Genomic DNA, 27,867 nt, shown 5'->3' with positions numbered 1-27,867 from the left:
TTCTGCTGCAACACTTTTGATCCTTTTCTGAAGTCTGAATCTGTTACTGGAGATCAATCAAGAAATACTGACGTTAACTCAGGATAAATACCACAGCCACTGAACAATTTAATCCAGAATGATAAAATGCACTTTCTTGTATATATATATATATATAGGGACGATGTATTTGAAGTTCTGAACCTGAGATATTTACAATCTATTTCTATATTTATAGCCTGGAGACAACAGCAGACTCCCACGGGGGTGGGAGGGGAAGTGGGGGGGTTGAACGCAGCTGTTTGAGCGTCGGACATCTGCTTCACAAATAACAACCCCTCTGAGACACCCACCCTTGTAATTCTACCCTGGCAGTGGAGTTGAATTATAGTTTGAGGATGTAATCTCAGGGAAAGGCAGGACTATAAATAAATGCTGACGGGTCGTCTATCAGACAAACAACGAGGCAGCTCCCTGATGACGCAGAGGATGTAAGCGCACAGAAAACTGGAATGGAGCAGCCACAAAGTCGACAATCATCCAGCAGACACGGACTAAAAATCCAGGAGACACGGACTAACCTTATGGTCGGCGGCCGCTTCGTCGTGTCCTTGCTGACTTTGAGTCCCGTTCTCAGAATCGCTTTCCGTGCCCGTCCTGTTCGTGCGTGGAGGTGACAGCTCCTCACTCTGTTCCGTGCTCCCTTCCTCCATATCTCCGTTTACCAGCTTGGCAGCCTTCATTCCGACACCGTCGCTGTCCGTCTCCTGTTTGTCCTGCTCCGTCTGTGCCACCGTCCCGTTAGACGCCGGGCCGTGGGCATCCTGCAGCACGGCCGCGGCAGGCGAGTGGTTCTCCCGAATCCCACCGGTCTCCGTCTGCTTCTGGTGGGCGAGGTGAGCTGGACTGCAGTTGGACGACTTGCCGCTCTGTTTGAGATGCAAGGCGTCTCTCTTGCCGTCTGTGTTGCTGGAGGAACAGAGGAAAAGGTGAAGGAGGAAGTCTGCCAGTGCGATAAGAGCGCAGAGAGACTCAGCTGAGCAAAAAATAAAGAGTACAAGACGGCAGGAGTCTCTCAAAGACGGCACGCAGCTCAGGGAGGGTGGGAGCCGGCAGTAAGCAGAGACCTTTTGCACATTAGCGCCAGAGTTAAAAATAAAACCGTGGAGGTGCACAAACTTCTCCTGATGCTGCTGAGAGCTGGTGCGGTGCAGAGGAAGTGTATGTGTGTGTGTGTGTGTGTGCGCGAGCAAATGGAGGTACGGTAATGAGGAGCACAGGAGGAAGGAGGGGGGGGGGTTCAACACGGCTCCCCAGAGAAGGATTCTGCCCTACTTCCATGGAGAACCCACATTAGATATTGTGCTGTAATGCTTCTTTCACTCCTTGAATGAAATTTGCTTGCACAAAACGCACAAAATATGCACATCTCCTCGTGCAACTGTCACCACGCTCGACATCCTGTGTCGACAGTCAGTCCAGATGTTTGGCTCTAAATCTCCTTCCGGTCTTACAGTCAGCAGCTGCTCCAGCTGACTGACCTCATCTATTGTAAAACTGGCCACAGATCATACGCGAGAAATAAAGCAGGAAAGAAATAAAAGATTACACGAACATGATCTAACCTGTGCAAGAAAAAGAAAAAAAACATCACAGATTTTTAAACTCGCCATCGACAGAAGAGGAAGTATTTATAAATAGAGGAACAACAAGAGGCAAATGAAACACTGTACAGACGAATCACTTCTGGGGTGTAGAGTTTTTGGACCCTAAAATAAAGACTGCTTAATCCTATTACTGACAGATACTGATTTATAAAACGCTCCTCTTCATATAAGCAGCACAGGCTTCCGGTGTGTTTTCAAACAGGCCAAATTGGACAAGATTTCGGAAACGGCTCCACTTGCACCTCGTAGGCAGCCGAGTTCCAATGCGAACCAGATAAGTGTATTAGTAGGTTAATTCTCTGAGGCTGCTGGGCCTTTCTCTTTTCTCTTTTGGGAGGCCACGAGAGGGATAATCCCAGCAGCCCTGCACAGTCTCAATAAAACAGATACACCCACTTGCTCAGATTAAAACTCACCACCGCAACGCTACAACATGTGATACGAGTTTATTCATTCTGCTTTCAGAGATCCAAACCAAAGATGAGACGGAATATGAAACGACAGTTACGGAGGGAACTCTCGGTCGACGTGCCACCGCTGTGGATTGAATATTGTTGGGCTCTGCCGTTCGAGCGATCGGGACAAGGGCTCTCATTGTTGTGCCTCCAAGCATTTTCAAAGGGCCTCCCCGGAACAGAAACGGCTGCAACTGCACTCAAAACCTACATGTCTTGTAATGAAACCAGATTTATTGCACTAAAATAGCTTGCAAACACTTCACTTCACGCTTAATTCTCTAATAGCACAACATGCCATCGTGGATCACTACATCACTATGAAGAGATCCTACCTCATTCTCTTGGGCTTCATCTCGCAACACTGAGTCCCGTCCCACAGCTGACTGAGGAACCGTGTCCCCCCCCCCCCTGGACCGTACAAATCTGCTTTCATCCCCTTGGCTTGGAAAGCTCGGGCTAATCTCGTCTTGTTCTGTCTACGGCACTCATCAGAGCTTCTATCAATGAGTCAGGCTGGGGAATTTGATCGAAGGACTTCTGCCCCCCCTTCAAATAACCGGCATAGGAAACGTGAGAAAATATAAAAGTTTTCCATCATGGTGCTTACAACAGCCTGACTGAGATGGGGCAATTTAACGTTTTGTCATGACAAATATTGCCACACTGGTCACAGACAGAGCGATTAAGTGTAATTTGTGAAAAGCAATATTCAAGAGCTACTTTTATTGGCTAACGTTAGACAACAGTTTGCTGCTGGATGAGTCCCCTATCAGCTTCACCTTTTTTTTACTTTCTGGATTTGCTTTCTAGGAACCACATCCATCACCAGGAATAATAAGCACCTATACCTGTTCCCCTCAAAACGGCTGATGAGGTCTGAAACTTTGGAGGACTTCTCTCGGGTCACAACTCCCCTTCCCCCTCCTCTTCCTCCTCCTCTTTCCTCCATGCTTGATCTGGATGGTGATCTCTGGACTTGGCTTAAAGGAGATGAGAGCTCCGTCACCGGGCTTTGGAGATGCGGTGGCTTTGGAGGCACTGGAGAGAAGACCGAGGAAGAGTTAAGTTATCTTCATGATGGTCTATATGCAAATCAATAATGTCACTGCAATTCCGGATATGGACCTGAAGGGGGCGGTATATGCTAACAAGTGTTCTATGTAATACCAAAATAGGAGCTAAGCAATTGGAGTTTTCTCATTTAGGTTTTCTAATTATGTGCAGGGAATTGTGTCTGCATGATAAACAGCTGCAGAGAGAAAGGAACGCTTCCTCTTATCTGCCTCCAATTATTTACTCTGACTGAAGGACTGAAGGAAGCAACAGGGTTCATTGATCCCAACACAGCTTAATATGTAACTCTCCGATGTAGAGCATAAAACCAATTACACTTGCACAAGTACCGGAGTTATTTATGCGAACATAATAAAATCGTGAGAAGGCCCACGGCTTAAGGCACACATCATAACATAACCAAATCAAAAACGAAATTCTCTCTTCAAAAACTAAATTCTCTTCTATTTAAATATGTGAGTATTTCCTGCTTTACCTTTCATTCATTCTCATTTTATTTCAATGACTTTGTAAGTTTTAGACTGAATAAGACGGGCTCAATAAAATTGCCATCAATTTCTAACTTTCATAACAAATCAAACAATGAAAAAAATTAAATAATAAAAATTAGTAATACTGCCACTAATTTTCCTTTAATGCATGACCGATAATAATCTCAGGATAGTTACATGTATAATTGATGCAGTATGGATTAGTGTAAAGGATTACAGACCGAGACAAAATCTTCCTCTAGGTGTGGAATATCATAAATCATCTGACAGGCTGGCAGCTTTAATGATATCATGTTTCTACAGAGCTCAAACAATCATGGAAGGACAATAAGGAAGCGGGTTAAAGGTCACCGGGAGACAATCAGGGCGTTCATACCGGTGTCCTGTCCCCTATGAATCACAAGACCCTTACAATTGTCTCTAAAGTTGTTTTTATATTCACCTTCTGGTTTAGACAGTAACTGCCGAAAGCTGCCAGAGTCTGTTCCATTGACCCCGCCCCTGCTGGTGATAGAGGACCCACCGCCCGCCCGGCTCAGACACTCCTGCACGCTGGGTTGGTTACTATCCACACAGGATGGGCTGCTGCCTAGAGCTGATGGACACAGAGAAAGACAGAGAGATGATCACAAGGTAGATCCAACATCTCTGTTTCAAATGAAATGCATGATGCTAGTTATCGTTGCACCGAAGGAAAACGCCTTCGGTTGTCGGATCTAATCCAAATACTGACAAGTATGGATTCATCTATTCTTATTTTGGAGGTGGATGCGAGCACTTCAAATATTAAGAACCACAAAATGCTTAATGGGATTATAAGACCCAAACCTATGAATCAATTATAATATTTGTCAATATTAATCAAAACAAGTAATCATGGAATATTTTATACACAAGACACACTGCATGAATGAATTGTTAACAAATACATTCAAGATAAGTAGCTGCATGTTAAATATACGACAGTGTCAGATGGCTCAGTCGATTATCTGGCTAATGATCCAGTCGATCAGTTACAGCGAGGCTTTTACCCAAACAGCTGATCTCAGCTGGTACAGCATAAGTATTTACACTGATTTAATCTGACAGTGTTTATAGTAGCCGGAATCTGACCTCACCGCACACGCACACACACACAAACACACAAACACACAAACACACGGTCACGGAGGAGCCGATAGATTCATAAATGAGACTTTATGACAAGAGTCTGTATTTGTTCCGGTTTCACGTTGACAATAGAGTCAGAACCGTGTGTTCTTCAGTGATGCTAATAAAGACGGAGACACGATTAATTCCTGTAGTATTAATTATTCATGAAGCTTCATTGAGAGGGCTATTTACATATTCAAAAATAGATCAAGCATAGTATATCTGCTTGATCAATTTCATGATTAATTTCTTGCAGAAATCTATTATTATAATTGACTCATTGTTTCAGTACCTTTTTCTAAGCAAAGGTCTGGAGCTGTGCTGTGTGTGTTGAAGCAAAGTGGCAGACCTTGAACTAAAAGCTAGCATGCTAATACGGCCGAAGAATTCTGCAAAAATCACAACATGGCCGAGAGCAATACATAAATAGCACCGGCCGCTGGTTTGAAACGTGTAAAACGTATCCCAACGTGCCATTCTAAATTGTAGTGCTGCGTAGCAGCTGTCCTATAAATTACATTCCGCAGATTTAAGGCACCATATGCTTGTTTGGCACAGACCCCAGCAACAAATGCATCATTATATAAAGTTCATATGTTTCTTTCAGTGACCAATAAGTAGAAAAATCAGCACCAAAAGACATTATTGCACTAAGAATATCTCTAAAAAATGACTGAAATAGTCTTTTTTTTTTTTAAATGCTATAAATGCTAACATGCTGACAGGGATTTTCTGACATTGTAAAGACTGAACAAGTCACAGGCGATGTTTACGGACCGAGGCACAGTTTAACTTGTGGCCCTTTGTTTATTTTCCCAGCAGCAGTGATGTTTATCGTTCCAATTCTGAAACAGAAAGGTCAAACAACAACCACAGAGTCGTATATTCACCCTCTTTAATTACGGTCAGGCTGACCGTAATTAAAGACAACAACCAGCAACTGTCTGACTGAAAACGGTCCCACGCTGTGTTTGGGAATGTAGAATTTCTAAAGATGGCCCTCAAATTCTGAACGAGGCCGTAACTTTTTTTTTTTTTCTCATGCAGTTGGCCATCTCTGCCTGCAGAACGTATTCGGGATTCTTATGGCATTTCAGCAGCAAGTTTGCAGGGGTTGCACAAAAAGCCTGGCTCCTGGGGTCATTTTTAACTGCATCACACACCCGCCCCCCCCCTCCCCCCCCATATGTGCATCACTTCTGTGCTGGAGGCGTATACCAAGACATTTGCTGCCATTTTAGACAGACATTGATATGTCTGCAAATAATATATATGCAGCTTGTTAACTGTGTATTAAATGATCTCAACTTCAGTGAAACTGGGAAACTGGCTTGGCTCAGCAACAGGTGAGAGATAGACTTAGATCAGTACATCTACACAGTGAACGCTGTTGGGCCAGTGATGCAAGGAAAGACGCCGCTGGCCAGCGAAACGTCAAACTGACCATCGACTCTGTCCTTGTTGGACGATGGAGACCCTTGCTGCTATGGCAACAAGCACATTACCTTCGGAGCATTTATTTCACTGCAGAGTGAAACCGATGCCTGACCTCATCTGCTTCTCTTTCTCAGAGAAACTGCATAGTGAAAGTAAAGAATGAATGGGTCAGAGAGAACAGCCCGTTCTGGTCTGTAGAGGATGCTGCGTCTTTTGGCATCACAAATATCCCCCCTTCACTTCTCTACCACCTGTTCATTACACCCCCAGCAGCACTGTCACCTGATAGGAGGCCGGTCCAACCTGGCTTTTCTTTTTACACGTCCTCGTGTCACTCTTTGTCCGCGCAAAATGCCCTTGTGGAAAATATGCACCAATATCCCAGTGTGAGAGCTACAGGTTAAAGAAAAACAAAAGGCACACCTGTCTGTATGCGACATGTGTTCCCACCCTGCGAGCACTTCAATCACCTCAAGCAGAGGCGTGTCTGGAATGGCATGAAATTAAAAGCCTGCTTTGTAGACTCACAGGAATGACACTCACCTGATGAGGAATTAATGGCGCAGGCGTTTCGATTATTCTGCTCTCAACACACGTAATGGCAAATTGAATGGATTCTACACTCCCGAGAATCTGACTGAGATGAGGTCCATTCAGAACGTCATCTCAAAAAACACTTCACGTGCTTAGTCGTCAGTCTGCCATAAATCAGCCTGTAAGCACTTCCTTATGGTTGAAGTGCAAAAGGGTAGACATTATGGCACTCGGCTGAGTATCTGATCCCGTTAAGAAAGGCAACTAGTTCATTACATGAAACGTTCGGACAGTTTTAGCGATGTTTAGCGTTACCTGTTCAACAGGTAACGCATCATGTCAGTGGAATGAGGCCAATCCCTTAGGTTAAACCACCAAACTCACCTTGTCATTGCCCACGTGGATGGTCAGGGTTTGAACACGCAGTGAGTGTGAGAGTGTGTGTGGGGCCCCTGAAGAGCACTAAGTTTAGGTTCCAAGCGATCTTCCCAGATAGAACTGCCACTGACTGACTCAGCTCAGCCAGGAGAAAGCCGAGGAAGACTCCTCCTTCACTCGAGTTCACGCACCCTCTATTCGTGCTGCTCAACAAGTACAAAGGTGTGCACACACACACACACACACACACACACTCTCACACAATGGGAGGATCACTAAAGCTGAGCACCGGATTTCGCTCATCACCTGACATTTAAATGATTCCCAAAGCCTTAAAAAAAACCATTATTTCAGTCCAACACGACCTCTTCTCCTCCTCGGGCTAATTATTTCTTCGGCAAATAGTTAAGATTAAAAACAGGAAAACCAAGAAGAAAAAAAAACTGGGAATAAAGAGAGAGTTGAGTGAAAAGTGACAAACAACTTAAGAGTTTATACATGAAAATGAAACCAGTGGTTCCAGCAACACTCAACTTATTTCCACAAATGAGGTAAACTTCTTGCAGAAGTAAATACAGGGAAGTAAAAGTGGAGCTTCTCTATAGTCTGTGTGGAGCCTTCGATCTGTAGAGTTATATATCAGAGACACCCACCTGAGCCAACACAGCAAGTCTACAATAACTAAATGAATGGTATCTGTGAACATGGGAGAGACACATGTGTACTTTCCGTGTGTACACATTCACACAAGCAGCAGGGCTACAAGAAGGGACCTGCGTCATTTTGCTCTCCCTGTAAACCAGTTTGCCCAGTAGAAATTCCATGTGCAGAATGTTTTCGAGGTTGTCTTATGCCACTGCAGAAAAATGCCATTAGTAGATTTCAGAAATGAAACAAGCAACTCTATGTCTTGAACCACGAATGCTCCCAACATATGAGTAAATAAAACATTTAATTGTGTAATGCAGAATCACCTGCAGGTTTGATCCATTTTCCACTTTTCTGACATCAACGTTTTTCTCCTTTGAGCCGTTCATCATGTATGCACAGCAATGTCAATATACACATGCAGATGAGAGAAGACGCCACCACAGCGCGGTTACAGCGGTTCTTGGTTATACGATGGAGACGGTCAGAACCGAGTACATCATGAAAAAGAAGAAATGTTTACACATCAGCAAGTAAGTACGTATATATAAACGCTTTGCTGAATCAGTAAAAGTAGGAAGAGTACTTAAAGAAATGCAGATACATTGAGACAAAGTGACACACACACACACACACACAGGAACACACAATCTAGTTTATAACCTTTATAACCTTTTTTTTTGCTGGCCTGAATCAATGAATGAGATTACCGGATTATCTGGCTTTGTCCTGGATATTAATCTTCCATTACATCCATCATTCTAGTAGTGTGTGTGTGTGAATGTGTGTGAGAGAGAGAGCGGTAGACAGGATGACCATAGACAACCATTATCACCAGGCATGTTGTATTATCAGTTTGTGTTCAACAACCAATATCCAGTCAAAAGTTGGGAAGGAAACAAGAACAGGATGAAACAGGAGGGAAGAATGAGAGGGAGCTGGAAAGAGACAGAGACGATGGACCGATGAAAAGACAGAGAGAGGAGTGAAAGGACATACGGGATAAGAGACTATACCCATGAAGAGGAGAGAAAATGAGAGGAAGTGGAAAAAGGAAGACATTGAGGGCGAGAGGAAAGCACCCATTCATCACACATGCCGTCTGAGAGCGACACACACATACACACACACACGTTAGACATAAAAATAGAGCAGAGACCAGCAGCTTTTTTCACACCTCTGAATCGCTGTGAGCAGCAGGGAGGTGCGTTCACGCTGGCCTGCACAGCATGGGTGTTAATACAGTTTACAACGATGCACATACTGCAAGATGAGGATCAGAATGGCTCTAATGACGCATCAATGAAACACTGAATTGTAGGAAATGAACAACCTCTGCGTGGTCACTATGTAGCGATGCATTAACCAGCGACAGCAGCCCACTGAGGCGAGATTAAAGTTCAAAAAGCGAATAAAGGTGAGGCTGCCTACCCATGGAGTGTTTGATTTTCAGTGCCACGCAGGCCTCTTCATCAGAGTTCTTGGACTGGAAACAGGAAGCTTTGTCTTTCTTTTCTGTACCCCCCCCCCCCCCCCATAAAAAAGTACCCACATCATTCACGATACAAGAAAACGAAACAACAGAAGGATGCTCTAACATTCGACCTGCGTCTGAGGCATAAGCTTCAATCTGTTTCAAGGGAACCCATGTTTTATTTAAGGAGATGGGCAGGGGGAATGAGAGGCATACCAACGGGCTCTCTGGGATAAACAGCAGCTGGGACAATAAGCTGGACATGAACGGAAGAGGACATTTTGGCTTTGTTGTATTCTTATGGCAGCTGCTTTTATGTAGCTCAGGATTACGCTTGTGCTTGTTCAGAGAATAAATAATCATACGAGGTCCCCGGAGACATAAACTCGAATTAGCCAGTCTGTGAAGTGTAGGGTATCGTCTGAGGGGAGAGCCGACACTCCTTCAACACAATCCTTTAATATGCACATAAAAGATTAAAGGGGAAACAGAAACGGTCATAAAAGCAATGATTGACTCGCATGACCATGAGAGAACCCCCCCGACGCACAGCTGTACGACTGAGACGCCATTAGAAACACACACAGGAGTAGCAACATGCAAAACGTCTTTCCACTTGATGACACCAGCCAATCACAACAGAGTGAAATATCATTCTTCATCTCCACATGTCCTGACGCTTATTTCACCTCGGTTCTCAAACCAAAAAACAAAGTTTAAAATTCCTCGGAAGTCGAACAGATTTTTGGAATTCGAACACATGAGAGGAGCCAAGGCCAACTTACCTGGTTAAATAAAGGTAAAAACAAACAAACAAAAAAACAACAACGAAGACACGCAAACAAAGACGGCGTCGACCGGAGTAGGTTCAGGTTGAGCGGATCTGCTGTAACAGGAAGTAACTGTGCACCGAATTCGCTTCGTGTGCTTGTTTTTTTTCAGATTTATTATTTTGAGCTCAGTAATGGATCTAAACAAAGGCTAAGACGCCTGGCAAAGGAGAGAGGAAAGCAGCGAGAACAACCTTTGAATTAAAGAAGGAAATTATCAAAAATGTAGGGGGAAAAAACATTCTTGCTTCTTTATGGATAAATAAACGATCCACGTCCTTCCTGACACGCAGGCAAAACAGAATGCAAATAAAACAGAATTGTGTTAAATTAACTTTTACTATGCTTTTGTTTTTTGTACTATTTACACTTTTGTGTGTTATCTGTTGTTCAGAGACGCGTAGTTACATAGTGATATAAATGTACGCATTTATCTTGTGCTTAGGAATGGATTAATCTAGTTTACATTATTTCTTATTTCTTTCAAGCAATATTACGGAACGAATTATGTTCGAGAACCGAGGTTCCACTGTATTGCATGTTGGCCAAAATGTAATAAGAGATTGAAGTATTGATAATGTCATGTAAAAGAAAAATGAGGGGGGGGGGGGGGGGTATAATATCCTGGCTCTGGGATTAAATTAGGGTTTTCTCCACCCACCATCTGGACCCACCTCCTGACAGGCCTGCCTGCTGTTTTACGCACGCACGCACATCACAGCTATACAGTATGTGTGTATTTGTATAATGTACATACTTTGATCCCCAATCTGTTATACCGGTATATGTTTCCTCTTCAGAAAACAACTTTCATAAGCATCTTATAAAAGGCTTTGTGTTAATATTAGACACTTCACAACCCCCCCCCCCCCCCCCCCCCCCCACGCCCCTAGTACCCCACCCAGCCTTGTGACCAGAATCATCATATGCCTTTTGTTTCCTGAAGTGGGGGATGTGTTATGATGTCAGCAGTGAAAATACACAAAGGAGAAAACGTCCAGTGGGGCAGAAGTGACACCATCCATGAAGGGTGGTGTGTGTGTGTGTGCGGGGGGGGGGGGGGGGAATCTTGCTTTAATGACAAGGTATGATTGAGAGAGTTTACTGGTCAAGCTACTGGGCTGACCCTAAACTTCCTCTTCCTGATATACTACTTCCTGTTTGTCTAATTCAATAATCCTGCTATACTAACCTCAGGACAAAAGACAAACTTTCAGAACACGGACCAAACCCCACAGTTCATGACAACATGTGAACACTGAGAATGAAACCGAGCGATGAACTCTGTCCACAGTATCTGTGACACATTTATGAAAATAGAAAATGAAGAACTGAGAACGTTGGATTGATTTCCTTCATTTTTGCCTCTTTTCTTACAGGAAACTCAAGTTGCCCAGGAAAAATGACAAATAAAAGTATTTCAATACTATTCAATTGAATATGAATTCAATGCACAGCGATGCATGAAGCAAACAGCAGCAAATCCTACATCAATGGCCATCAGAAGAAACAAAAATGTAATTTAACAGTTATATTCACAGAAATCCAATGAACGAACACCTGAAACAACCGCCACCATCATTATGGCGTCACGTAAAGTGGTTTTTATGTGCGGTTTGTGGTTGATGTCACACCATTGTGGTGGGGGGCTGATGAAAAGCACCAGCTCCAGTAGAAACTAAACTACCCACCCTTGTACCCATTCTCTCTACTCCTCAATGCTGCTGGCTGCTTTGCAATTCACACCTGAAAAGCTGGGACATTTAACCTTATAGATTATGAATTCCTCGCATAGTGGAGATAAAACTGTTTTTTTTTTTTACTTTTTTACATGTTATTTATTTTTCGTACACACCATGAGCAAGACAATATATAAATAATATGAACGGGTTTTTTTTTTCCCCAAGACGAGGGTTTCAATCGTCAGGAATCTCTTCACCAAAACCAAAACTGCTGCCTCGACGTGACTGCCGGTACTTTACCTGTGAACAGACCTCGCCAATGCGACTGGACTTCCTCCTCCTTGTTATCCATTTCTGAACGTCTCTTCAACTCAGTTTTAGCGACATCTGTACCAAACTAACTGCAGTCCTGTTAGAAATAGTATTCCAGATTAAAACTATATTTATCCATCCAGCTCTAAGGCTGCCTCCCCCCTGTACAAACCGGTTCCTGGAAACCGGAGTCGCCAGGTGAGGCCGAGACTGAGTGGGAGGAGGCTAAGATTGTGTTCAAGGTGCATGTTTATTCACCTCTAAACAGTCCAGAATAATGTTTCAAAGGGGCCAGCACTGAAGGATGGGAGAACAGATTGAGAAGAGGAGGCGGGAACACTTGTGTGTATCAATTGCTGGCACAGAAACATGAAGGAAGGAGGGCATTTTAACCAGAGAGAGGAGTGGGAAGTAAAAATTAACCAGCCGTAACAGTTAATATTAAACCAACCTGCCAGTCTAACAACCCACCTTTAAAGATAATTTCTCCTGTGATCCAGCCATGTTAACTTTTTTTCCTATCATACCCAATTTATTTTTGTCATACTGTATTATACTCAAAACCTTAACTTTGATCTGATGTCTGCTCTAATATACTACAACACATATTAAAAAAAACATTACAAGGTTCATAATTTACAGATGAGGATCTGCACATATCCTCCCATAATTATGATAAATAGATATAAGTAAAAAAAAAGTTTTCTTCCATCAGGAAAAAATAATTCAAAGTGACCTGAGCTCCATTTGCATGGCTGCTGGAGATTGAGATAACAGCCATTCAGATGAAACTCATAAATAATGGAGAGGGAAGAATGTATTCATACGCACACCCCTTTAATCACACTGAGTGTGTGCGTGTGTGTGTCTGTGTGCAAACACATAGCTGAGGTTTTCACGCTTAACCCAATGGAAATTGGCTACTGAATGAGACCAGATGCATCTTCACCTCCTCCTCCTCCTCCAACGAAATACATTTATCAGAGTTATAGTTTCCTGTCACAAACATAATAGATTGAAAATTAAATGGCCTCGTAAAGCTTTAATGCGTTCAAGACCACCAGATGAGGCTCAGGGAGCAAACATGAGCATGCAATTAACTTTATTGTCCTTCAAACATTTCAGATCTTCAATTGAAGGACTTAAAAAGCCTTTAACACATCGTGTGCACATGCTCTTCATCTCCGTTGTGGTTCCCAGCACAGCGCATGCGCCGCCTCGGCATGTGAACGTAAGCTTTTAGCATTGACCTGAACATTGTCTTCTGGCCCACCCCTAACGAGACCAAATGAGCGACTGCTCCCGTTAACTCTTCCGGTATATACTTCAGGGAAAACCTAAAGAGGAAGGAAATGAACGGAAGAATGAAAGAGGCTAATTGATTCTCACTGCAGTATACCGAGCATCCAGAGGAGAAGCGCCGTGGCTATGCCTTAAACTGTGTTCTAGGTGTCAGATGGCAGACATATTTAATTTCATTCATTTAAACATATTTGTGCAAAGATAGTATTTTTGGTGGAGAAAAGGAGTGATAAGAGTCCCATGATTGGTTTCCATAGGGACGGTGGGCTCTGTGATCCCTGGGCAGTGAAAAAGGGCATCGATTGTTGGAGTCAGAACCCATGATAACGTTGACGTTGAGTCGTTATCTCATTCTCTATCTCTCTTCATTCCTCCCTTTCATTGTACCTGTATTCTTGTCTCGACTGTGCTGTCGTCTCTTTCTCTTTCACCTTTCTACTCCCTCTATCTCCTCCTCTGTCTTCCCTGCGACTTGCCTTTCTAGTTTGGAAAGGCAAGTCGCAGCTGTAAGGCAGGAGTTCCCAAATGTGTCAATCAATATCCCCATCCACCCAATCACCACGTCCGACCGGGACCCAGCAGACCGGTCCCTTCACAAGCCAGTCCTTATTCACAGCATGCTCTTTGTGATAAGGCCGGCCCGAATGGATTTCAAATGTCTCACCGATTTAAGAACAGATAAGTGTATGTGACCTATATTCAGCTTAAAAGATCATTTCGGTCTTGGTGTGTACACAACACACACACACACACCCACATCCACACACACCCACTTCAATCTCCTATTTGTATTAATCCAGTCATGTTGAGTCACATGCCCCACTTAGCTAAGCGTCCATTTAGTATCTATGCAGCATATTTAAGCAAAGCAGTTACAAAGATAGCTTTTACATTTCCCATCATCTTGGCAAAAGTAGACGACATCCTGAAATTAAAAATAAAGCTCCACCGCCCCAAAATAGCCTCATGAGAACCTCTCACAATCCGACGCTGATGAGTAAATCGTTTATCTGATGCTGGCTGCAACTCATGCTGTCCAATGACGAAAACAAAGGCAATGCATTTGGTAATATTTGAGTAAAATGCATAAGTGTCACAATACAAATTTGGAAAAGATTGCAATCGACACGCATTTTGAAATCATTCTCAGTTGATTTCTGCTAGTAAGTCTGACTATTTCACTGTTTACACTGAGGATACAGAAAAAAAAACCCAGAACAATGTGCAAAAATACAGGAAATGGATCAAACTGCATGTTAGTTTCCAAGATTAGCCTATCCTGCTAACTATATTCATTAAGCTTCATTCATGATTCTCTCCAGTCTCCTTCCCTTGCTGTTGCCCTGGAGACGTCACCTGTGTTTCCTTTCACACCTTCCTGGAGTTTTAAGTTGTGTGCGTTTCTTCCTTTTAGTGCCAGTTCCTTGTTGCACCTCGCGTCTCATATTCAAACCTAAAATGTTTTCAGCTTCCGCTTTCTTATTGGATTTGGAGAATTACAGCCGCATAATCCAGCAAGTCAAGTAAAAACTGTTAAATGAGAGCATTGCATTTTCCAAACACGTGGTGTAACCCTGCATTTCTTTAAATACTGTTGTCTAGCCATCCATCCAATTTCTTGTGGATGAGACGCCCTCAATCGCCTCATCTGCAGCCACTTTTCCACTTTGTGGGTCTCGGGAGTTGCTGGAGCCTCTCCAAGCTTGCTGTGGGCGAGAGGCGGGGTACACCTCGAACGCGTCGCCAGCGCATCGCAGAGACAAACAACCACGCCCACACTGAGTAATCAATTCACCAAAATTGCATGTTTTTGGAGGCGGGAGGAAGCTGGAGAACCCGGAGAAAACCCACGACGAGAACATTCAAACTCAGCACAGACAGGACTCGAACCCAGTACCTTCGTGTTGGCCAAATACTGACGTAACATCAGAATTTAAGCATACTGGTACATTACACAGCTAAAGAGCAGGCAGGAAACGTGTATGAGAGCGAAGGGTCATGACATTCAGAAGTCAACGGTGTCGATGAACCTGCTCGTAAATCCACTTTTAGCTTTATTAGCCATCTGATTAAATCCATGAGGATTAGCTGGTACTTCAGGAAACGTACACAAGAAATCCAGCTAGAAATGCACATTTGTCTACTTGTGTAAGACATAAACTATAAACACATCATTTAATTCAGATTGAGCCACTGAATTTCACTAATGGACAGACTATTCATTTTGATCGGTCCTAAACATCTCTGTTGTTTATCTCCTCTATTGATTCCAATGAAACTGGAGGAGCAGGAAGCAACACATATTAATGCGACGCAGATCTGACTCACTGCATTATGAATGTAGCAAATAGATGGTGATTATGATGCTAATCAAACAGTGTGGGTAAAACATGTGTCTCAAACAAGACCGTTGTGCCCTGCATGAATGAGGCTCTATGGTTGGGAAGCACTGGAGGCCGTATTCTCAGGACAGAGCCGGAGTGCAGAGGAAAACCTTGTAAACCTGAAGCAGGCCTGAAGGCCAGCGTGAAGCTGAGGCCGAGGGGCTAACGAGGGAGAAACAGACTGACGCTGATCACTAATATTTAAGCTTCCTCTTTAACGGGTCACGCTTGGACTGAAATGATGTCCTCCCTTCCTCATTTCTTTCACCATGTTTGTCAAATGTCCTCTCATAAATGCACGCAATGCGGAATCCGGTCGTCCTGGCTGAACGCATCAATGCCAAGCAGGATCAGCATTTGCAGCGCAGACTGTAGGAGGGCTTAGCAGAAAGACGAAGCTATGCACACAAAGAAGACAGCGTGCCAAGATGATCAGCTGCCACAAACTGAGCCAGCAATGCCTCTAGGGGGAAATGACACAGCATTTTCCCTGCAGCAGTTAAAGAGAGAGAAGGTGAAAATAAAATGAGTCCAAGAAGAGAGAAAGGCGACAAGGACGAACCTCAGGATGACACAGCTGCAGCCTCTGATGCCACACATGAGGGAGTCTGACAAGACACAGACTTCTCTCCACATGTATGATGCACGAGTGCATGTGTCCATGCATGAGTGCATCATCAGACAAACGCAGAAACAGGCCGCAGAGCAAAGAAGGTCATTGTGAATGATCGTCTTCCCTCTAGAAACAACCAGCTATTTGAATTCTTGAACGCACCTGGCCCCTGCGGCTCAGATGACAGATTGCTTCGCCGTTGGGAATGGAGTTCTATTTTTGAACAATTTATAACAGTATCGCCCATTTTCAGCAAAATAATCTAGGTGACAGTCCAGAGTATCCACAATGAGTCTTTTCATTACCAGTGTTGAACTCTGACCTGCTCATTTCCTGTTTTATATTTTCCTGTTGTTATATTTTCAACTGCAGAGCCAAATGCGCTACAAAGCGCTCACACGGGAGGTAGACGGCGATGGAGGAGGAGTTCGAGCCCAATGAGAAATAAAACACGAGGGTTTCACTTGTCTGGTAATTAAAGATAAAAACACTGCTGCAAGAGTTGACTGTTTTCTCAATGTATTTTGCAAATGTATGATGACTTCTATCAGGGTGACATTTGTCAAGAGGGAGTAGTACAGATGTCAAGGTGAATTAAAACCACAGTTTTTCCATAGCAACAAAACTTGCACATCCAGATGGCAGCTTCTATATATGCTCAGTCTCACAGCTCAACATGCATGAGGCTGATCACAGACGTAGCCCCCCCCCTACAGGTAAGAGTTCATGTGTGTGTGTGAGTGGCAGGTTCAGAAAAACCGCCAACAACGCCTTAAAGACAGCGAATAGTGACCGTCAGCCCATATAGCCACACTGCTTAGAACACACACAGGTTCCTCATACCCACACACACACACACACACACACCAACAACACCACCCTTATACACAACCCACCAAAGGAACATCCTGTGGCGGGACCCATGGTTTGCTCTCTGTTTTGTCAGCTCACCATTGTTAATGATTAGCCTCAGTCAGCCACACAGTGTCTCAGTGTGTGTGTGTCGAACAGCAAACAGCGTTTCCCAGTGTCTCTGTGGTCACGACCCACCAGCACCACCCACATTTCCACAGCTCCGTTAACCGTGGAACGCCCCGTGGATGCATTGTGTGGATGCGCCTCCTTGCTGCCGGTTTGGTGAACCGGTCTGAAAAGAGAGAAGCACTAACCTGAGTGGAGGTTGCATCTGCCGTGGGAAGCAAGGTGGAGTCCAGTGACGAAAACCTGGACTAAAGAGAAAGACCTCTCCCTCGTCTCCCTCCTCCTCCTCTCTCGGCACTCTGTCGCTTGCACTGGCAGGTTCAGGCTAGTGTTAAGCTGCCGCCTCGCTGCATTGGTTGCATCCTCTCTCTCTCTCTCTCTCTCTCTGTAACACACTGACTCGCCCTTTCACTCCCCGATGCTTCCTCTCGTCTTTTACCCTTTTGTCATTCCCCTCAGTAGTGAGTGAAGATAATTACATTCCAGTGGAGAGAGGGGGCATATGGTAAAGGGGAGCGACACTCAGCCTCCGCCCAGAGTAAAGCCCCCTCTGTGTGTGCGTGTGTGTGTGTGTGGCATGGACAATCAGTCCCATTGTGTTGGACAAGGGGAGGGCCGGTGAGAGGGGAAGAAGCCAATGGCCATATACTCATCTGCTGTCGCTGCTGCTGCTGGTGGCTGCAGCAGATAGAGGTGCTGAGAGTGACATAAAACAAGCCCCTCAAGGAGGAGGAGGAGGAGGAGGGGAAAGGCAAGGCACCTGGACGGAGGAAGAGGTGTGTGTGTTGTGAAATAGATACTTCAAGTAAAGGCATCTTGTGTGATATGCTTTGCACTGCATTCTGTAGGTTGGAGGTATTAGTGGGAGAACTCATATTGGGGTCCACCCACTCCTTTCACATCCATCCATCCATCTTCTTGTAGATAAGACTATCATCTCATCTACTACTTCACGGGAGTTGCTGGAGCCTATCCCAGCTTGCTATGGGTGAAAGGCGGGGTGGGGGTACACCCTGAATGCGTCGCCAGCACATCGCGGGGCCACACAGAGACAGACAAGCACAGACTCATATCTATGGACTTGTCAGTTTCGTTTATGATCAATGACAATTCATGGTTTGCCTTGCGAGCTGAATCTGCAGTAGATTTCTATGGGAGTCAATCACTTGAGATTCAACCTTTTGAGGTTTGACCATGACCTGGAAGAATTCTAGCCTTGAAGTTGTCAGAATGTCCATCATTTTTACTTATTTATTAAGTAAAAATTACATATAGATAAAATGAAGGTTCAATAGTAAATTTGCAGTTGATGTATTTTTTTATTTTTTATTTCCATTGACCATTGTTACTTCAAACTATGGTAATCAGAAGAATCCAATAGATTGAAGTGCAGACAGATCTCTGATGTGGTTGGCTGGCGTGGCAGACGTGTTCACGCAGTGAGAAACAGACCTCCATTGTTCTCATATCCTCATCAGAGCTGTCAAAATAAGCTCCCGGCTCTGATGAGTGCTACTTTGACAAGTAGCTTGAATAAAATATGATTTTGGTTGATGCACACAAACACAACGCAAACATAACGAGCAGCTTGACTTCACATTTGCTTTCCAATTCAGTCTGGCATCCCATTTCATTTTCACTCACACCATTTTGAACCTGTTCTTCCCTACTTGTCGCCATCTGTTTTTCCCTTCACTTCCCTTGTCACTTCCCCAAACCAAGGTTTTATCAAAGGCAGAAACATGTGAGCGGCTGATAATTGGTGCAACGGTTCAACGCAGCCTTTACTGTTGAACCTTCAGAACTAAAACAAGACCCAGACGCTCATTAATGTGAAAGAGGCTGCATGAAACAACCTGCACGCAGCCTACATGTACATTATATACACACACTAACGTCGTTGCACACACCTTGAGACACACTGTGCAAACCTCATTCCATTACCCACTAATTAGTGGCCAGAGAACTGAGAGCAGTAACTACATCCAGACCTGCATTATGTGCTGCCTGCTTGTCCCTGTGGACGATAAGAGTGTGTGTGTGCACCACATGCGGAAATCATGGTGCAACTGAAATTACCAGACACTCCTGAATATTGCTGCAGAGTCATTACCGCCAAGAGGTCAGTGCTGCTGCTCCAGGGTCAGAAAGCCCACAGCTATGCACGCACGCACGCAAACACTCCAAAACACCACACACATGCAAACTGTGAGGCCGGAGAGTCTTTACTCTGTAGGAGTCCTGACAGCAACAGATAAAGATCCGTCCTTATTAAGGTAAGAGAGTAAATAAGATCAAACAAGTTGAGATTAGCATTAATCCAGGACTTAATTAAGCAATGCAATTACTGTCCTACGCAAAACAATAACATACAGTATTTATTATTATTATTATTAAGAATATACATAAATATGAGTTTACCATAGGACCTCTATTTTACAAGGGGATATGGTGAACATTGAAATATTATACTAACAAATCAAACCTCATTTGAGCCAAAAACATCCACCGACTAATATCAACCGAGTGCCTTATTGTTTCCATGGTGACACGTATCGGGGGCATCGGTTTTCAGACAGTGAATCAATGGGCCTGTTTTAGTATTCCCCCTGCAATGTGCAATATGATGTGTCCACATGTATATTTGCAAACATACATTACCGTCACACCCACAAATACATGCACAAAGAACACAACAGAGGCAGAAATAATGAATGCAGAAACAGAAACAAGCACACAGCAATAAATTGGCTTAATGCTTGGCGGCAGATAAGCCCAGATCAGTCTGTTCTCACACTGTGAACATCAGAATCATTGTGTATATCTGCACACACACACAAACACACACACACACATGCAAGCACTGCCTAATTTAACTCTCACTGTTGTTATCTTGTTCAAATTCAAAAGTGGTGAAACGCAATAAATCTCTGTAAACTCAAAACCAAAGTCTAAAACAAACTCATTCAGACAGCCAGAACTCATCAGTATTTCTGTAAGGACTATAGGTTAGTGGAACCCCCCCCCCACAACTTGATTCATTTGACTGATTTCGCTGGCTTTGAACTTCATCTCAGTGCAAATTAATTGTTTTTGTAACTCCTCTTTCAAACATGCAACAACATAATACATGTGCATATATTCTCCTGTCCTCTCACTCCTCACTACCTTCCTCCTACGCATCACTGTCACCTCACACTTGTCTCTACCTACCTAACACTGCTGCTGACACCCCCCCCCCCCCCCACACCTACAAAAATCCTTCTGTCTGTCAAACACATCTACCCACACCACTCCACCTCTCCTTCCACCATCCTTCTCTGTCTTCACACACTGCCCTCCCACACACACACACACACACACTTGGCATGCACATACAGCCTTTGCAGTTTTCATTGACTCGCCCCTCCCCCACTGCTCCACTCACATTATGAAGGTCACTGATGAATGACAGGTATTGTCTGCAGACTCATGCGTTCATAGACAAGACAACAACACACAAGTGCACAAACACGAGCCTTTAACAGTGGGGCACATCTGTGATGAAGACGAGGCAGGTGACCGTCCAGCATCTGACCCTACATCTCAGGAACAACCCACTGTGGTCGGGCCCAACCCGGGACGCACACAGCCGCACCAAACACCCCCGAAAACAAATCAATGCTGTGCAGAGTCAGGCCTGATCAGAGCTGTGAGCTAGAAAATAGCACCGCCAGATAATATCGTCTATCTGAACAACAAATCAATTAAACGATTAGAATAGTTAGAGCAAAGCCATTCCAGCGCAGAAGACGCTCAGTGGCCTGTACTGCACACGTCCTCTTTCTCATCATTCCTCGCAGTAAACACACACAATAAATCCCACCATAATCCAACCTGAATTAAAAGTAGGAGCTGAGAGCTATCAGTGTGTGTGTGTGTGTGCGTGTAGACAATGCACACACACAGGATAAGGAAGATGTCATTGATTTACTGACCAAATAAGAAGCCAGTTTATCGTGTCAAGTGCAATTAGAGCAACTTGCAGTCAAGTAGATGGCGCGCGGTAATTATCATCTGTTAATGATTCAGCAGGTCTGTGCTGACACAATAAGCTTTAACACAGCCCTGCTGGATAACAGGACCGACTGCGTTCCCAATGTTTTTTATTCCTAACAGCTAACAACTCAACCGCACAAAGTGATCTAATATGAACAATGAATTTGTGCCACTCTCTTATTTTTGTTCTTAATAAAAGGGGACAAGGCACCTCGAGTGAATTTGAATATCAAAAGAGTGTGTCCCCTCGGGACCAGAAATGCTTCACTCAAACATTCGTCTCAAATTATATTGTTTTTGCTGTGGACTAATTATTGTCTGTTGAATGTGTTTCGGGCATTCGGTCTTTGTTTACTCACATTTTGACATTCATTTTATAAATAGGAACGTTTTGGTGATCTGATGATGGTGTTACAGAAAACAATATATAAATATTTTGGGACAATGATTATCCACAACAAATCCTCATCATGGCAGATGACAGCATGTAAAACGTCATTGCGAGGGATCATCATCTGGAGACGATGAATTTCTGTGCTAGAGTACATACACAGGCAGATAGTCTGACATGGCTATCCTTCTCCATCGCTGTCCCCACACTCTGGAACACATTACCACAACCGCTACGAGCCTGCTCTGATCTTAACACATTCAAGAAAGAACTCAAAACCCATCTGTTCAACTTTGCTTTTAATGTCTAATTTTACTTTTTACATTTTATTGAATTTAAAACCGTGTTCATTTTTTATTGTCTGTATTTCTGTATTTCTTTGCTGTTTTTATATTATGTACACTATGTGAAGCGACTTTGAGTGTCCAGAAAAGCGCTATATAAATAAAATGTATTATTATTATTAATACTATCCTTAAAAAAGTAGTGTGGTCGTTAGAGGTTCAGAAGTTTAGAAAAGATTTGTACTCACAGAAAATGTCATCATCCATTATGTTGATGATCTATATCGCGGTTCACTTTCACTGTATCACGGAAATACTTTTTCATATATCGTTTAACAAAGTACCGGCGACGGTGCCATCCGAAGAGCTGTAATGCTCTCATCACTGCACAGCAAATTCATCATCATCGTCATCATTCAAGCTGTATCTTCAACGGCGAGTACCCCGCTCTGCTCTCACATATTAGTCTTGTAACATCATTATTATAGTATTGAGAATAAATATCCACTACTGTAACTGTATTAGTTAAAAGTGTTTGTAGGAGTGTAGAAAAGGGAGGGATTACAGTAGAGGGGTGGGTTCATATAGGTAAAAATACATGTAAAATACTTTGTGGATTTTAACCTATCGTGGGGGGTCCTGGAACGTAACACTCATGGTGAACGAGGGACTACTGTAGTCCAGGATAGAGAGAGAGACATAAAAGTACTGTACTGTACAACGTAATACTGGCCATAGTAGCCGCAAACACCGCACGCTGGTCATAATGACTCCCAAAGCAACATGCCACCCCCCCCCCCTCAAAATCAAATGCGCACGGGTGTGTACGTGTCGATACTGACAAGCAGGTTAAGAACCACGAGTGACACACTCTCCCACGTTCAAACAATGAGCGTGGTCCTGGGCTTGTTGGCGTTCCCAGCCTTTTCCTTCCTGTCAATGAGAATGAAATCAGAATTCCTCACAGGGTTTCCTCTCCTCGCCCACATCACATACCATCTTCGAAAGGGTGCCCAGTTGAGGGGTTACACTGTTACAGCACACACACACACACACACACACACACACCCTCAATGACCCAGTTTGCTGCTTATACGTAAATACACACAACACAAACACAGTTGGGTGTCGGGCCATGAGGGACTTTGCCAAAAAGGCCGGAGTGGTTGGAAGAGCGTCTTAAGAGGCGGGGGGGGGGGGCAGTTCCCAGGCCTCCGAGAACAAAACTGTCTTCTTTCAAGCACGGTGGATTTAAATGCTCACCTCACACTCTGTATCGGTTCGCAGTGGCAGACCAGCGGTGCAGCTCAAATCAACACAATCCATCAAGCAACACTGGAAGAAACACTTCTACACAAAACCCGGTGGAGATAGGAATGACAGATGTGCACTGTAGAAGGGAGGAACATTGCTACATCATTTTGTACCGCTGTGGCACTTCAGCAAGGCATCAGCACTGTGGCAAATTCCAACAATCGTCATCAACTTGAACCCGCTTGTTGGAAAACAAGAGCGATGAGCTAAATGCCAAACGAGACTGACAGAGTGGGAGAAATGAAACAAGCCAGGGAAATGATTTATGAGGATGAGAGGAGTCACAAATGATGTTTGCAAAAGGATGGTGAAAAAAAAAGCTTCATGTACAAATAATCATTTTTAACATTAACATAAACTCATGCTTGATCTTTCAGTGTAAAACTAAATACGGAGTCTACAATCTTACCGTAACAGCAGAGCAGACACATCTTTGCGTTTTTACCTTTCCCGCTCCAAAACCAGTACTTGCGCAGTCGTTTCATCATCAGTCCAGTGTTTTGTTTTGTTTGTTTGAATTTTGAAAAAGGAAAATGAACCAGAATCTCCTCTTAAAACATACGTTCATCTGTTGTCTAAATTGAAATACACCTCTCTTAGTACTTTCCCTCCTTCCTTCTTTACCTCCACCAACAAAACAAAGAGGCAGAATAGCTCCTCTGGACGGATGCAGCGCTGAGAAGGGGAAGACGAGACATCCGACCAGCAACACCATCTCATGCTTGTGTTCTGTTGCAAATTATGTCTTCATTTTCGCAAAAGGTGAGACAAGAAAAAAAAAGGGTTGCCTCACAGCTTCCTCCCTGTAAAGTTACTTCCTCAAAAGACCCCCCTTGCTCCTTCAGAGGCCGGAGCTCCAGGTGTGAATTCCGCTTTTTCCGAACTGAGATTGAGCTGAAGTATCAAACCAGAGTACAGTAAGTATCTGGGATGGAGCGTGCAGGCTCTCAGTGCCACTCAGGAGGAAATGACACACACTGCAGCCAGGAAACCCTGCCTCACACACGGTTAGACAAAAAAAATGGAAACACTATTTCGGCCCCTACTGATTTAGTATACTAGAATTCAGATCAGGAAGCAGCTTTACATCTTTGCAGCACATTCTGCTGACAAGGTTTGGAGGTAAAAATAAATAAATAGTAGCAATCTGGCCTTGGACGGCGTGCGACATGAAGCTCCATGTGCACAAACACTTAAAGGACCTGCCAGCAGGCGTTGTTTCTCACCCACCCGTGAGTGACACAATAATCTGCTTTCAAAATGGAAAAAAAAAGACTTGTTTTTTTTTATAGAGACATCAGAACAGAGAAGCAACTGTTGCCTGGTTTCTAACTGATTTGGGAGCAGCAGAGCAGCCATGATGTCGGGAGGCAGTTTAAGTGAATGGCTGCTTTGTTGGAAAGCAATACATGATGTCCATGGGGCGTCCACGTCTCACAGCTAGCAGGAAGTTCCTTCTCTGATGGACGGGTGAGATGTTTATGAGCTTCTGCCTCCACCTACTGGAACGTTTGCAAACTGGAGTGTCTCAAATTGCATCCTCAGTAGTTTTGGTGAGAAATGTTTGTGCTGCTGATGTGGAAATGTTGAATCCTCCCCCCCCCCCACACACACACCATCCAAAAATTAAAATATTAAAGAAATTGAAACACGAAAATCCTGGATTTGCCCTTTTATTAGGATTTACTATAAGGTTTAAGAGGTAGAGGCAGTAGGATGAAGCTACTTGAGATAAAGCCAGGAGCTTAAAACTTGAATGTTTCCATTTTTGTCAACATTTTAAAATTATTTAATGATTAAAAAGACAAAAAAACAAGGAGACCGAGCACATTGGTTAAAATTTATCTTAGAGAGGTGTCTGTCACATTTAGAGCATTAAGAGTGATCAATGAACTGACATTTAAATGCTCCCTCACTACGTCCATGTATCTTCTCCTGGGTCAACCTCTAGCCCTGTTCTACCGACATAGTCCCTGTCTCTCCTCTGGACATGTCCAACCAAACCATCAAAGGCTGGTCTCTCCAAAACGTCTAACCTTCACAGTCCCTATTATTCTCATTTCTAATCATATCCAACATCCACATTATGAACTGACCTGCATCAGTAAATACAGTAAGTGAAAAGCAGAAGACACTTCATTGCAATACCAGAGGCCAGCAGACCACACATTGATTCACTCTGAGCAGACAGAAGACACACACATAGCTTCATTGTTGGAGACGGCGGCAGAATCCTCAGCTCAATGTACGCCAGGCTATAATAATAAGAAAGCATTGATAGAAGATGCAAGGGAATAATTGTGCAAGCTCACGCTATTACCCAAGAGCTTTAGGGGTAATAATGCATTACATTTAAAGACGTCAATAGCATGAAAGGACAACAGGCTGTCCTTATTCCTGCTGTTTCTGTCCAGCAGTCTGACAGATCATTGCAAGGTGAAAACAAATGTGTGCATGACATGAAAACATATCGGGCATGTTTACAGTAGCTGGATGGAGGAAACCGGGGACATTCCAATGGAGCAACCCGCATCCTTGGACTCGGTGCAGCATTGTTAGGTGCTATAAATACAGCAGGGCCAGTTCATCGACATTTTGTATTCTAAAATTGAATGTGAAATGTCTAAATTGTAAAAGCAAATCCTGATACAGAATAAATATATTTTTCAGTATAAATTAGACCCCATATTCTGTGGATAAAGTGCACTAATTGTGTCTTTTAGATTTTATTTCTCACTAGTTTAATCTTTGTCTTTGCATGCAGCCCTGGTGACTGTCTAACTCTCCTTGCTGTAGAACAGGGGTGCCAAACTCTTTTTCTCCAAGGGCCACATTAGCATTATTTTTGCCCTCCAAAGGCCAAATCTAAACCGTAACACAGTAAAAATGTAACTAAATGTAATGTCATTTAATTTAAAATAAAATGTAATATTATTACTCAAAATGAAAAAAGTAATTCGTTACACTACTCGTTACTGGTAAAAAGTAATATTATTACGTTAAGTTACTAGTTACTTTAGTTACTTTCCCAACACTGTTGACCAATCACATCTGCCGTGCAGCTCCCGCCCTGAGACGTGGGTGACTGCTGACACACCTTATGAGCTAAATACAAAACCAGGCCTGCTATAAACCCCTGAACAAAGTTCACAACTAGAGTTGCATGTACAGAACAGAAGCCTCAGCTGCATGTTTGCACAAGCAGTCGGTGGAGCTGCACGATAAGGCGGATCCGTCCCGGACGGGTTGTGCCCAGACAGAACCAGTATGTGCTGACTTGTGTTTGGAAATCAGTTTAAAAACCAAACAAAAAACTGGTTGCTTGACTTGAATAAAACCCCTGAAAGATCCAAACACTGGAGACTGAGTCCCCCTCAGCTTCATCCTGAGCTGAGGAGGTTCCAGATGTTTCCTGTGTTTGTTGTGATTTCTAGAATGGAATCGACGTGGCCTCCAGCGTGGAGATGGTTACACAACAAGCAAGGGCTTGCCGTGAAACCTTCATACCTGCTGAGGAGCCAGCAAGTCAGTGGTGTAAACAATGGTTGTAATGTAGGTGTGTGTTAGTCTGGTCATTCCAGGGGACACACACACACACACACACACACACACACACGCACACACACACACACACGGTGCCTGCAAGACAAAACTGAGTCACCAGCAAGACTCGTGACTGATCAGTCCTGATTAAATGTAATTTCAAACATCTGCAGCTGAGGAAAGGGGCTCTTAATTAGTTATTTAATGTGGGCTTAATTATGGGGGGGGGGGGGACTGACCTGCGTCTTCCAGCCGCTCGGCGCCCAGGCTCAGTTGTTTCCTGCGGAACGCGACCCGGTTAAATCCGTCCACGTCCATTCTCGTGTGAATAAACGAGCGCTCCAGCATTGAGATCCAAATAACCATTGAAAGTTCACGCGCGCAGCCGAATCCCAAACCGTAACGGTGTCATCAAGCCATCAGTGACACCGACGATGATCTCAGATCAGTTCCTCCTGAGAAATGTCACATTGGTTGGGGTGTCCCCCCCCCCCCCCGTCCGGTCCAGCCCTGCGCGCCAGTGAGCGTGTAGTCCTGAGTCTCTCTCGCTCTCTCTCTCTCTCTCTCTCTCTCTCTCACACACACACACGCGGAAATGAGTGCACTTAATTTGAGTGATTACTTTATTAAAAGCAGATAAAGGGATCCCAATTGCATAATAGGTTCTGTCCAAACTGTCCATAAAGTTGAATTTATGCTTTATGGAAATAACTTAATTATTAACAATTATCCACAATGTATCTAAAATTGTACCTTATTAAAACATATTTCAATTAAATTTTACTTATTCTTAGTTTTATAAAGCAACACTTTTCTAAAATGTGGGATTGGCAACGTTATGAGCCCACTGTGCACACTGTCATTGTGTCCTTGGGCAAGGCACTTCATCCCGGGGCAGCTG

General features: G+C 43.7%; 1 protein-coding gene across 1 annotated transcript in view; it reads right to left on the bottom strand.

Annotated features, from left to right (window-relative positions):
• Positions 1–27,284, bottom strand: part of LOC137913561 (FYVE, RhoGEF and PH domain-containing protein 4-like) — a 31,746-nt gene extending 4,462 nt beyond the window's left edge. The window contains exons 1-6 of the mRNA XM_068757204.1: positions 27,206–27,284; positions 23,833–23,973; positions 9,250–9,333; positions 4,112–4,264; positions 2,953–3,142; positions 561–948 (exon numbers count right to left, since the gene is read on the bottom strand). Coding sequence (XP_068613305.1) covers positions 561–948; positions 2,953–3,142; positions 4,112–4,264; positions 9,250–9,333; positions 23,833–23,973; positions 27,206–27,284 — 1,035 coding nt within the window. The remainder of the gene's footprint in view (positions 1–560; positions 949–2,952; positions 3,143–4,111; positions 4,265–9,249; positions 9,334–23,832; positions 23,974–27,205) is intronic.
• Between the last annotated feature and the right edge of the window lie 583 nt (positions 27,285–27,867).

Source organism: Brachionichthys hirsutus, unplaced genomic scaffold, assembly GCF_040956055.1.
Source record: "Brachionichthys hirsutus isolate HB-005 unplaced genomic scaffold, CSIRO-AGI_Bhir_v1 contig_1421, whole genome shotgun sequence".
Lineage (NCBI taxonomy): Eukaryota > Metazoa > Chordata > Actinopteri > Lophiiformes > Brachionichthyidae > Brachionichthys > Brachionichthys hirsutus.
Note: the sequence above shows the minus strand (reverse complement) of the source record. Positions and strands in the feature narration are given on the sequence as shown.